At 38.0% G+C, this 12,421-nt stretch overlaps 1 protein-coding gene across 16 annotated transcripts in view; it reads right to left on the minus strand.

Moving 5' to 3' along the window:
- Nucleotides 1-12,421, minus strand: part of TBL1XR1 (TBL1X/Y related 1) — a 184,575-nt gene that overhangs the window by 44,254 nt on the left and 127,900 nt on the right. For 10 of the 16 annotated variants that reach the window (XM_015131579.3, XM_015131576.3, XM_077994184.1 and 7 more), the window contains one exon: nucleotides 275-377. The exons of the other annotated variants lie outside the window; for them this stretch is intronic. In XM_015131579.3, the coding sequence (XP_014987065.1) occupies nucleotides 275-332 (58 nt within the window). In that variant the 5' untranslated portion in view covers nucleotides 333-377. The remainder of the gene's footprint in view (nucleotides 1-274; nucleotides 378-12,421) is intronic. 16 annotated transcript variants of the gene reach the window in all.

Genomic DNA, 12,421 nt, shown 5'->3' on the forward strand with positions numbered 1-12,421 from the left:
CATATGCAATAATCTCACCTCATAACAAATTTTAAAAATGGTCTTTGAACAGTGAAAGCCGAACTGTTACAAATAATTGCCTTGTTTCCAACATATTTGAAAGAGTCAGAGAGTTAAACCATGCAGTAAAACATAGCTTTAAAATGGCAGTCCAGACATTAAGGAAACATACAAAGTTCAACGGTTTGGACTGATACAAATTTCAAATGCATAAAAGATTATTTTGAGAATATTAAAATAATTTGAGGCCTATTTACTTTATAAAAGTACTCACCTGACTCTTGCAAGTATCTATATACCAAGAAGTTGACCTCATCACTGCTTATACTCATCTTTATTCCCACTTAAACCATGAGGTCACAACACAGGATATAACCCTAAAAATAAAACAAAGTTAATTATTTTCTCAGTAAAATATTTTTAAACAAGATGTAAACAATGTTGTAAAAACCATTTGATTTTATTAAATGATGTAAAACAAAGGTTCTACATTGCCTAACAATAAACCCTGACAAAGTTACTTCCAATAGTTCGTAAAATGATAATACAACCAAAACATGGCTGGTGCTATTTTTCTTCAAAGTAACATACTGGCAAAAATAAAACAACCTTTTTAAGAGGGCTTTAGCATAATGTTTTAATGATTTTATCAAGTAGCATAAAAAGTTGCTCAATTTTTATCCTTAACTGTAAAAAGAAGTAAATTTTAAAAATAAAAAATGTTAGTTATTTGCAAGAAGACTGATTTTGTTAAAAAAGAATATTAGTTACTTGGGAAAAGACCATTGGGTGGGGAAGAACCATGAGTTATCCACTCCAGTTTTGTCTATGAAACTTGGGAGGATATGAAGTCTCTATTTTCTCAACATCTCATCTGTAATGTTCAAGGCTCAAAAAGCTCTAGGTATGTATGAGATAGGCTGGAATACAGTTCCCAAAACTCAAATGATGCTCTCTTACTGGACATACTTAAATCCTGAACATGAAGTGGGGGAATAACTGAGGCATGACTCAAGTATATTTAATATAGATAAATATATCTGAATTTGTTCTCAAGTCACAGAAATGATTTAAAGGAGAGGTCAGGAAACTTTTATATAAAGAGCCAGACAATAAATTCCAGGCTTTATCAACCATACAGTCTGTCACAATTACTCAACTCCGCTGTGTGGTACAAAAGCAGCAACATACAATATGTAAATAAACGAGTATGGCTGTGTTCCAATGAAACTCAACTTATGGACACTGAAATCTGAATTTCATAATATTGTATCATAAAGTATTCTTCTTCTTTTGGTTTTTTTTCCCTAAGCACTTATAAAAATGTAAAGACCCTTCTTGTGATCCTTATAAAAGGAGAGCGAGCTAGATTTGGTCCACAATGTAGTTTGCCGATTCCTCTTTAAAAATGATATATTCACATCTATTCATTATAAAGAAATATCTAAAGTGGAAGTATACTGGTTGTCCTGTGACATCATGGATTTCTTTATGAAGTAGTTAACAGATTTAAAAAAAAATCACAAATTAACAAGCATTTGAGTAGGCTACTATGTGACAAACTGCTACTGCCCTAAATTGTGGAGAAAGTGGTGACTAAGTACTACCCATCAAGCTTGTATCTCACAGGGAGACAGACAAATGGGAGGCAATGACAATTTTCTAGTGGACACACACAGAAGAAGCCCTAACTAAAGTTAGCAGTCTAGGAATATACCTAGAAGAAGCGTCCTTGGTCTTCAGACTAAAGGAGGGGCCTGAAAACAAGGGTGCTCGGGGAAGGGAGGGAGTGAACAGAAGCATCCCATGAGCTGCAGCAGGTGTGGAAGGGCTGAGTGAGGACAGAGGCGAGTAAGGCTTGAAATGCAGGCAGAAACTATATTCAGGAGGACCTTCAAGGTGGCACTAAGAGAAAATAAATCCATTAAACAGTTTCAGGAAGAGCAGGGAGAAGCACAGACTATAAAGAAGCTAGATTGGAGTAGGGGGAATTAGGGAGCCAAATTAGGAAGATACTGCAGTAATCCAGGAGAAGACTAACTCCTGGACTGTCACAGAGGAACACTGGGGTTCCAAAAATATTGAGGAGGTAGACTCAATGGTAACTGACTGGATGCACAGTTGAGGCATAGTTGAGGAAAAGGAAAGAATCAAAGGTTTCTCCCTGGACAAGTGAATGGTTGGTACTGTCAATTACTGAGATGGGAAACCACCAAGGAAGAGTGACAACTATAACATCTTCATCCAAAGAAAAGGTACCCTCTTCAACAAAAAAGTTAATTCAAAGAGTACAATTAATTTTATATAACCTGAATGTTTACTACATGCTTAATGTAGTGATAAGGCAAATACTCCTTTGAGGATACTGGCCCAGGGCACTGGTCTAGAAGTACTATAGTACACTAGATGGTGAACGCTCTGGAGGACACCTTGCTCAACTTTAGCCTAATCACCAGTAAGGTGCAGTATTGTGCTCAACACACACAGCAGGCACTCACTCAATTCTGAAGGCACGCTGAACTGAATGACTTTAAAAACAAAACATCCAACCCCAACCATGATACAATTACAAGAAATTAAATCATAATTTGATCTATCATGAATATGTTTGTCACAGGTAACAATTAGCAACTATTTTATTTTTTGGATTTCCCAAAATGAGATGGGCTAGGTGGAATCCAAGTGAGATAGACTGACAAAGAAAACAGAGTAAGTATTCTTCTCCCCTAATATCATTCAGTCCAAAACTTGGACGCCTGCAAAGGTTTTTCACAATGCTGGTTCTGATTAGCAAAGGCCATCAATTTCCCAGCTGAAACTAGTAATAAGTGATGCTTCAACACCACCTAATGCATTCCAGGGCAAAGAAAAATACAAATCAAAATGATAAATTATTGCTTATAAAAATTTCAATAAATATATACTGCTGGTATATTTTTAAGTCATAATAAATACTGAATGAGAGCAGGAAAGTTATCTGTCCAAACTGCTATAAACTGATTATTTAATTGATTATAGTGCTATATCAGTTTCTGGCAATTAAAAGTAAGTTTTTTAAAGGAAAAAGACCTTGAAAGGCCTACTTGTAAAACAACGTAAAAGCCTATGTGCCAAAGAGTGAAATCAGAGAAAATGCCACTACTTCATTAGTGGACTAAATAATGCTTTGCAGAACTTGTCCATTATGGTTTATTTATATAGCCAGATGAATGCTCTAGAATGTGATGTAGTCTTCACCTGCCTGCATGAGTACTAGATACTAGGAATTGGATCTCAATGGGTACACAAGAAGACTTACCACTATAATTCCTCCATTATGGTATCTTTTAGAACAACTGTCTTTAAACTAGGTCACAAAACAGCCCTGAGACACTCATCCAATCTTTATACTTTACCACCCAGGTATCAGGCCTGATGAAGAGTATATTATGTATAAATGAAGTCCTGCCCTCAAAAAGCTTATGGGTTATTAAATAAACAGGATATTCAAAATAGACACTTCATAAATTCACAAAGCATTTATTTGTATCTTCTACCTGATCATATTTACTCATTCTTAAATAGTAATTGAGATCCTCCCAAAAATTAGATCTTTGTAACTTTCCTCCTCTCAGAAATCGCCTGTATACTCATAAAAGCTTTTATTTAAAATTCCAATCACTTATAGACAATCAACTACTTAAACCATAGCTGTATCAAAGTAGCCAAAAGCAAACACAAAATTAGCCTTAATATTTAGCCTATTGGTGGCTATATTCAAAACTTCACTTAATATTGTAAATGTTCACCATGAAATATCATCTAACTGCATAACTTTATAGACAATAATTCAGCAAATATTACAAAAACACAGGACTACTGAGGCAATCCAGCTATGACTCATTCAGTGAACTGAATACGTACAGCATTTTCAGCATCACAAAACTGAGTTCAGCATATACTCGCTGTACAACTACTGCTCCAAATATTTAATCCTCTCCTAGTCCTTCTACACATTAAATACTACCTTAAACGTCACCCTCAATCATGACAGACAGCATATTCTTTTCTGATTCCATTCTTGAAGCCAGGGCCCAACTGTGATTCCCCAATTACATTATTTTAAATTTAAATGACTAAAAAAAACACGATGAAAGAGTTATGGATAGAAAGAAAGAAATAAGATTATCTTCTTAAATCTCCTACCTATAGCACATTTTTAAGAGATCTGGTCACCCTTTGCATGCTCCAAAGTCAAATGTGTAATCGAAATTACTTTATCTTATAAACATAATTTAGTCCAAAACTTAAGCATAATTATAACTTAGAAGTGACAAACTTAAATTACTTTTCCTTCTCTTTTTCATTGGAATCCAGAGCTCAGATGTAAATTAAAAATAACATCTCGGATGGCCTATATGATTTTAGACAAGTGATGTGAATTTTCTGGGTCTCTGTGTCATCTATAAAATGAGAAAATTGAATCAGACAGTCTCCTCCACTTCTAAATTTCAAAGACTTGAGTCAGTTTAAGTTATAGAGTTGTATACAGGAACCTTGCAAGCCACGCGAGAGTATGAGGTCATGAAGTAATTTTTAAGAAAGCGTTTTTATAGACCTAAAAAATACATTAGAAGACCAAAAACAGAGTCAGATCTCAGACAGACATCTCCAAGAATTAGGAAAGGGGAAAAGAGTAAGCTCATCTCATTAAGAAATATTTAAGTACCTATTGCACACGATGTTTATTAGGACCTATCAACCTTTATAAATACCAACATATAAAGACATTAAAAAACAGTACACCATCTGGGCATGGTGGCTCACGCCTACAAATCCCAGCACTCTGGGAGGCCAAGGCGGGCAGATCACCTGAGGTCAGGAGTTTGCGACCAGCCTGATCAACATGATGAAACCCCATCTCCACAAAAAAAAATACAAAAAAATTACCCAGGCGTGGTGGCACGGGCCTGTAATCCCACCTACTCGGGAGGCTGAGGAACAAGAATTGCCTGAACCTGGGAGGTGGAGGCTGCAGTGAGCCGAGATCGTGCCACTGCAGTCCAGCCTGGGCGAAAGAGGGAAGAAAGAGACAAGAAAGAAAAGAAGGAAAAGCAGGAAAGAGAGGAAGGGGAGGAAGGGGAGGAAGGGGAGGAAGGGGGGGGAGGGAGGGAGGGAGGGAGGGAGGAAGGAAGGAAGGAAGGAAGGAAGGAAGGAAGGAAGGAAGGAAGGAAGGAAGGGAGGAAGGAAGGCAACACACCAAATCAATTATTCATTAGTTAACTGAGACTTCTAGTATCAAATTGGTTTCCATTGTGATCTAAGCCAGGGATCTGCAAACTACAGCCTGTATGTCAAATCCAACCTGTCACCTATTTTTGTACAGCCCACAGGTAAGAATGGTTTTCACAAAATACTTTTTCAAAAAACAAGAATATTTGTTGTTTATTTGATGATAGGGAACACTGACTCATAATCTCAATTAGGCAATTTTTAAAAGTCTCAACAAAGCTCTTGAGGCTTGAGAGCAGTAAACTAGCATCCATTATATGAGTCAACTTTGATTTAAGTCCAAGTGTCAATAGCTACAAATTTATTTCTTTTTATACACAAAAGACCTCTGATGAGCTGCCTTATTGCCCAGACATTGACTCCAGCGTCCTAAATGTATAAAAGTGATTATTTACACAGATTATAACTAAGATCCTTCTAAAACATAAAAATACATTATCCTAGGAAATAATGTGTGTAGAATAACTGAATAAATTACCGACAAGGTACATCAACAGGGAAACAAAGAAGGACAAGAAACGAAAACACTAAGAGATAAGAAGACAGGTCATACTACTTCTGGTACACATTTTCTTTTCTTTTTTTCTTTCTTTTTCTTTTTCTTTTTTTTTTTTTTTTTTTTTTTTGAGATGGAGTTTTGCTCTGTCATCCAGGCTGGAGTGCAGCAGCGCGATCTCAGCTCACTGCAAGCTCCGCTGCCCGGGTTCTTGCCATTCTCCTGGCTCAGTAACTGAGGACTCCCGAGTAGCTGGGACTACAGGTACCCGCCACCATGCCCAGCTAATTTTTTGTATTTAGTAGAGAAAGGGTTTCACCATTTTAGCCAGGATGGTCTCGATCTCCTGACCTCGTGATCTGCCCACCTTGGCCTCCCAAAGCGCTGGGATTTCAACAATTGAGCAGTAATCAGTCACAGAACTTAAGGTAAAGCAATGTCAGTCTGGGAATGAATCAGAAAGTCAGACATAAAAAATAAAAATCAGCTGGTTGCGGTGGCTCACACCTGTAACCCTAACACTTCGGGAGGCCAAGGTGGGTGGATCACCTGGGGTCAGGAGATCAAGACCAGTTTGGCCAACATGGTGAAACCCCACCTCTACTAAAATACAAAAATTAGCTGGGCATGATGCCGGGTGCCTGTAATCCCAGTTACTTGGGATGCTGAGATGGGAGAATCACCTGAACCCAGGAGACGGTAGCTGCAGTGAGCTGAGATCACATCACTGCACTCCAGCGTGGGCAGTTGAGTGAGGCTCTGTCTCAAAAATGAAAATAAAAACAAAAATAAAAATAAACTAAAATAAAGAAGGCAGTCCTTCTCACTAGCATAAAAAACTGAGTTTGTCTGAATAGGAATCAGTATTACAATAGAAAGCTAATGAAACTTTCTCAACTAAAACTTCTCATTCTAGCTTTGGAACAGACATGTTCTGAGAATCTTAAAGAGTGGAACACATGCTAAAGCTTTTCAAGGACAGTTAATCGCCAGTTAATCACCTGAATAGATGGGAACTCTGTTTAAAACTCAAATAGTATGGGAAGAACAAAGAGAAAAGGAGGCCAGAGTAATAAATACTACCCATAGCAATGCTTATGAAACAGTATATTAGAAAGAAGATGTGGTTATTCCTTGGTTCCTCATGAGGGAAAAAAAATCCTAAGTAACTCAGACTAGTAAGTAAATCAAAACATGTGTCCATGGATTGGTTACACTCAGTCAATTCTCTGGAAGGTCAAGAGTAAAAATGTCCAAAAGATTGTTCAGGCAGCAGAAATATGTGATTGATACACATCAAGAATCGAGGTATAGTTTAAAAAAAAAATAAACTGTAAAGAGATCAACATCCATCCCCCATAGGGCAACAAATGCTTGCTCAAATCAAATGAATAAGACACAAACTAACTTTAGTACTCAGTTAACAGATTGATACATACATATGTGCACTCACACACAACTCAGCTAAGTAAACCAAGAAGGAAAAGGGAAAAGAAAATGGAGTAAAGATAATTGACATAAATTGGAGCAGGTTTCCAACTTTTATTGAAAACTAGGAGAAATCCACCATGAAAGTCTCATAGGTCAGTTTCACAGGGTGAGAGAAAACAGTTGGCAGTACTGTCATATAAAATGTACTATTTAAAAACCAAGCAACAAAAAAGCCCACATGGCACATGGACTGGGGAGAGGAGAAGTACATCACTCCATAACCACACTGAGGCCCTACTGTAAGTGCCCTACCCAGTCAAGTTACAGTCTCTAACTGCAAAGTTAACTCTTAATATTTCTCAATAAAATAGTATCTTCTTAGAAGATTCTTTAAAGACACATAGCAATGTACTTTACTGTTAAGGCTGTTCAAGGTGTTCAAAACTTAAAATCAGATATGGTATTTTGTTATACTCATGACAAAATGTGATCAACTTTTTATTTAGCATAGTAATTGGGATCTATAGACCCCTGGAGTTCCCAAGACTTTTTAAGGGATCTGTGAGGTCAAAATTATTTTTATAGTATTACTAGGATATGACTTGCATTTTTCACTCCATTGGCATTTGCACCAATGTTACCACCAATGTTACAAAGCAATAGTGGGTAAAACTGCTCACACCTTAGTATTACGAATCAAGACCTGATGGTATTACTAGTAGTCATTGTATTTTTCACCACTATGGACTCAAAACAAACAAAAAAAATCCCTGAAGAATATCCTTGAATGAAGCAGAAAAAGTAATATTATGAAAATCTTAATGTTCAAATACGCATCTTTTTAATATGCCATGTAACAAAGTGCTAAGTAAACATAGAGCACTTCTGTTGCATACTAAAATAATGGTTGTCTCAAAAAACAGCACTGCAATTGTTTGAACTGCAAGTTACACTAGTCACTTTTTTCATGGAACAACGTTTATACTTCAGAGAAGAAACGACAATATAGTTATTCAGACTGGGGATTTGGCAGACATTTTCTTGCAAATGAATAAAATGAAACCGACTTTAAAGAATACATGGCCAGGTGCAGTGGCTCACGCCTGCAATCCCAGCACTTTGGGAAGCTGAGGTGGGTGGATCACTTGAGGTCAGGAGTTGGAGACCAGGCTGGCCAACATGGTGAAACTCTGTCTCTACTAAAAATACAAAAATTACCCGGGTGTGGTGGCATGCACCCATAATCCCAGCTACCTGGGAGGTTGGGGCAGGAGAATTGCTTGAACCCGGGAGATGGAGGTTACAGTGAGCCAAGATAGGACCACTGCACTCCAACCTGGGTGACAAAGAGAGTTGGATTTCAAAAAAAAAAAAAAAAAAAAAGCATTAGTAAGTAATACAAAATTTCCATTTTAATATCTGATACAGTTAATATTGATAACTATAACGTAAACAAAAGCTCTTTGAGACCATCAATAAATTAAGATTGTAACAAGGCCTTAAGACCAAAATGTTTGAGACCTTAGCCCACAGTATCGGTCATATTTTAACACAACCTAAATCTTTAGTTTGGTTTCTGTTGTGTTCATGTTGGAATACATATTATTCAATACATTTATACTTAATAAACAAAAAAGGTACTTAAGACCCATACACACGTGAACCCGGGAAGCAGAGCTTGCAGTGAGCCAAGATTGCACCACTGCACTCCAGCCTGGACGACAGAGCGAGAATCTTTCTCGAAAAATAATAATAATAATAAAATAAAAAGCCATAAACATCAGCGTACCAAAGTCCTAGTTTTGATATAACACATAGCATCTACTAACTCCAAAACATATTAGAGGAATTAAAATTATAAATTTTCTGAGACTACACCTCTATAAATGGACTTCTATTTGTAAAGATTCAATCATTTTACTTAAATTTAGTTTTTCTATCCTGCATGTAACAAATGTTTTACTGAGTACTACACTACACACCTGCCACTGTTCTAGGCCCTCAACACTGTAACATTATAGAAATCCACCGTGCGCAGTGGCTCACGCCTGTAATCCCAGCACTTTGGGAGGCTGAGGTGGGCGGATCACGAGGTCAAGAGATAGAGACCATCCTGGTTAATACGGTGAAACCCCACCTCTACTAAAAACACAAAAAAATAAGCAGGACATGGTGGCGGGCGCCTGTAGTCCCAGCTACTCTGGAGGCTGAGGCAGAAGAATGGCGCGAACCTGGGAGGCGGAGCTTGCAGTGAGCTGAGATCGCGCCTGCATTCCAGCCTGAGCGACAGAGCCAGACTCTGTCCCTAATATAAAGAAACAATAAATACTGTGAAGAGTAGGCTTCATAGCCAAACTCACTCCATTTGCTACCAAACTTGACTAGGAGAAGGTGTAGAGGAGTGTGGAAGCTGCTACCGCAACACACTGTCTTTCCTTCTGGTGGGATTCAGCATGTTTTTGTGTGTTTTGCCTAGACTCATCACTAGTATTGTAGAAGGTGTCAAAGGGTTGCAATCCCTTTCCTTCTAACCAAAACTGGAAACTAGTCTCTCTCTTGCAGCATTTAATTCCCAAGAAAACACATTCCAGACTTCAAACATGGGGTAGCATTCTTTACCACATACATAGCAACAAAGAATGCAGTGCTTTGGTACTGGAGAATTGATTTATTATATACTCAACTTGTTTGCTACATAAGGAATAAAGGGAGCAGGGCTAGCTGGGCAAAAAATCTGAAATTCTTTATAGCCAGATTTCCAAGTTATACCTGGTACAGTTTCCATATCCATCCCTGTGTACCTTGAGGACACGTAAGAAGAGAGGAGATGTAGGGAGTGAAAGAGCTAGAGAATAGAGAGGCACGTGTGTTTAATAATACCAAGAAACTAGTTTACACTTACACTGCTATTCCTGACCATATCAATAATTGCTGTGTATATATTAGAAGACACTCAAGCATAAGATGATAGGGCTTTTCTTCTTTCCAAAATCATTGCATATGAGCCATGATCAACTTCTTTGCCAAGAAGAGGCCTAAGCCTAGGGGAAAACGTGACTAAGCACAGCTCTCCCCTATGCTTCTACCAACCCTTTCCCTAGATCAACCTTTTCCTTACCAACCACCTCAAAATTTAGCACTATTTCACTAATTAAACTCTCTGCCTTGACAACTTCCTCATCCCCACCTTCTCCCGAGCCCGAAATCTGATCCCCCACATTCTAACATCAATGGAGCCCACTGCCCTCTTCGAACAGACTTATATTCCAAGTTTTCTACACTACCTCCCAACCCTCACCGCCACCAAGTATATTTCATTCCTTAAAGCCAGTTAGGTGACAGGCTGAACCTAATATAACAAAATGTTAATGAATAATAGCTTAATGTTTTGCTTTCCAAGGAACTTACTTATATCACAATAAAGACATAAATACATTTTAACTCAATCTTTCTCAAACTTGAGTAATAGTAAGTACCTTAATATTTTTAAAATGTGAAGGTGAACACTGTACACAACACAGTTTAGGAATTTGTGGTTTATCCAACTAAATATATTCTGATAACCTGTACAAAATGTAACGATGTAAGAGAAACAGGCCCAAAGACCACAAAGTACTCTCAAAATCCACGTCCTTCTGCATCAGTTTCCCAGAGCTACTGTGATAGCTACAACAAACTGGGCCACTTAAAATTACAACAGAAACTAATTGTCTCATAGTTCTATGGCTAGAAGCCCGAAGTAAACTGTGTTGGCAGTGCTACGATCCCTCCAATGTCTCTAAAAGAGAGTCATTCTATCCATCTTCCAGCTTCTGTAGCACCCAGCATTCCTTGGCTTGTAGCAGCAAAATTCCGGTCTCTGCCTCCATCTTCACATGGCCAACTTGCTTTGTGTCTGAGTCTTTACATGGCATTCTCCTCTTTGTGTGTTGTCTGTGTCTAAATTTCCCTCTTTTTATAAAAACACCAGTCATACTGGAATAGGGCCCATGCTAATAACATCATCTTAACGTGATTTACAAAGATCTTATTTCCATTCCAAATAAGTCACATTCACAGGTACTAGGAGTTGGCACCTCAACATATCTTTGTGGGGAAACAATTCATAATATCTACTAGCTTTTGAAACTTCCCTACTCATCAACTCTAAAACTTAGTGTTGTGTGGTTCAATACAGATTTCCAGCTTAGACAGAACTAACTCAAGTATAGTTCACTTTTTCAGGCTGAAAAAGATAACAGATTTGAAGGTATGTTTCTCAATCTAAACAGACAGACCCCTCCTCCTGCATCTATTTAGCAGCTAGACTACTCATTTATGCAATAAAGGTTAAAAAAATAGGCTAACCTCAAGCTCATTTCTTCCTGCCTTGGCTGCCAAACTTCTATTTAAAGGTGCTTTCTAGCAAAGTTCTAAATTAGCGTGACAATAAACTAAGAGGCTTAGAACAGAAATTTATTGTCTTATAGAAGTCCAAAATCAAGGTGTTCGCAGGGCCACATCCCCTCTGAAGGTGCTAAGGAGGTGTCTGTTCCAGTCCTCTCTCCTAGCTTCCTTGGTGTCTTAGTACACTGGGGCTACTGAAAAACAAAACAAAACAAAACACCTCAGATGGAAGTTTTTTCTCACAGTTCTGGAGGCTGTGAAGCCCAAGATCAAGGTGCCAGCAGATATAGTGCCTAGTGAAGGCTCTCTGCTTCACAGATGGTGCCTTCTGGCTGTGTCCTCCTCATACTGTGTAAGGAGCCTGGGGGTTCCCTTCAACTTCTTTTATAAGGTCACAATTCTATTCATTGACGGTAAAGCCCTTATGTCTTAATTACTTCCAAAAAAGCCCCACCTCTTAATACCACTGCAATGGAGATCAGGTTTCAACATAAATTCTGGAGGGACAAATTCAGAACATAGAGCTTGGCTTGTAGATGCATCACTCTAGTCACTTCGCCATGTTCTCCCTGTGTCTTCATACTATTTTCCCTCTGTATGTGCCCAAATTTTCATTTTTTCATAAGGACTCCAATCATAAGGTATTATGATCTACCTAAATGATCCCATTTTAACTTGAGTATCTCTATAAGGACCCTATTTCCAAGTAAGATTACATTCCGAGGTACTGGAGGTTAGGACTCCAACTTATGAATTTAGGGGGATACAATTCAATCTATAATAGTTACACTAAGCTGAGAAAGCCTGGGATGACACATACAGATTCCATCATTTGCC

The sequence above is a fragment of the Macaca mulatta genome, chromosome 2 (assembly GCF_049350105.2).
Source record: "Macaca mulatta isolate MMU2019108-1 chromosome 2, T2T-MMU8v2.0, whole genome shotgun sequence".
NCBI classification, from domain to species: domain Eukaryota; kingdom Metazoa; phylum Chordata; class Mammalia; order Primates; family Cercopithecidae; genus Macaca; species Macaca mulatta.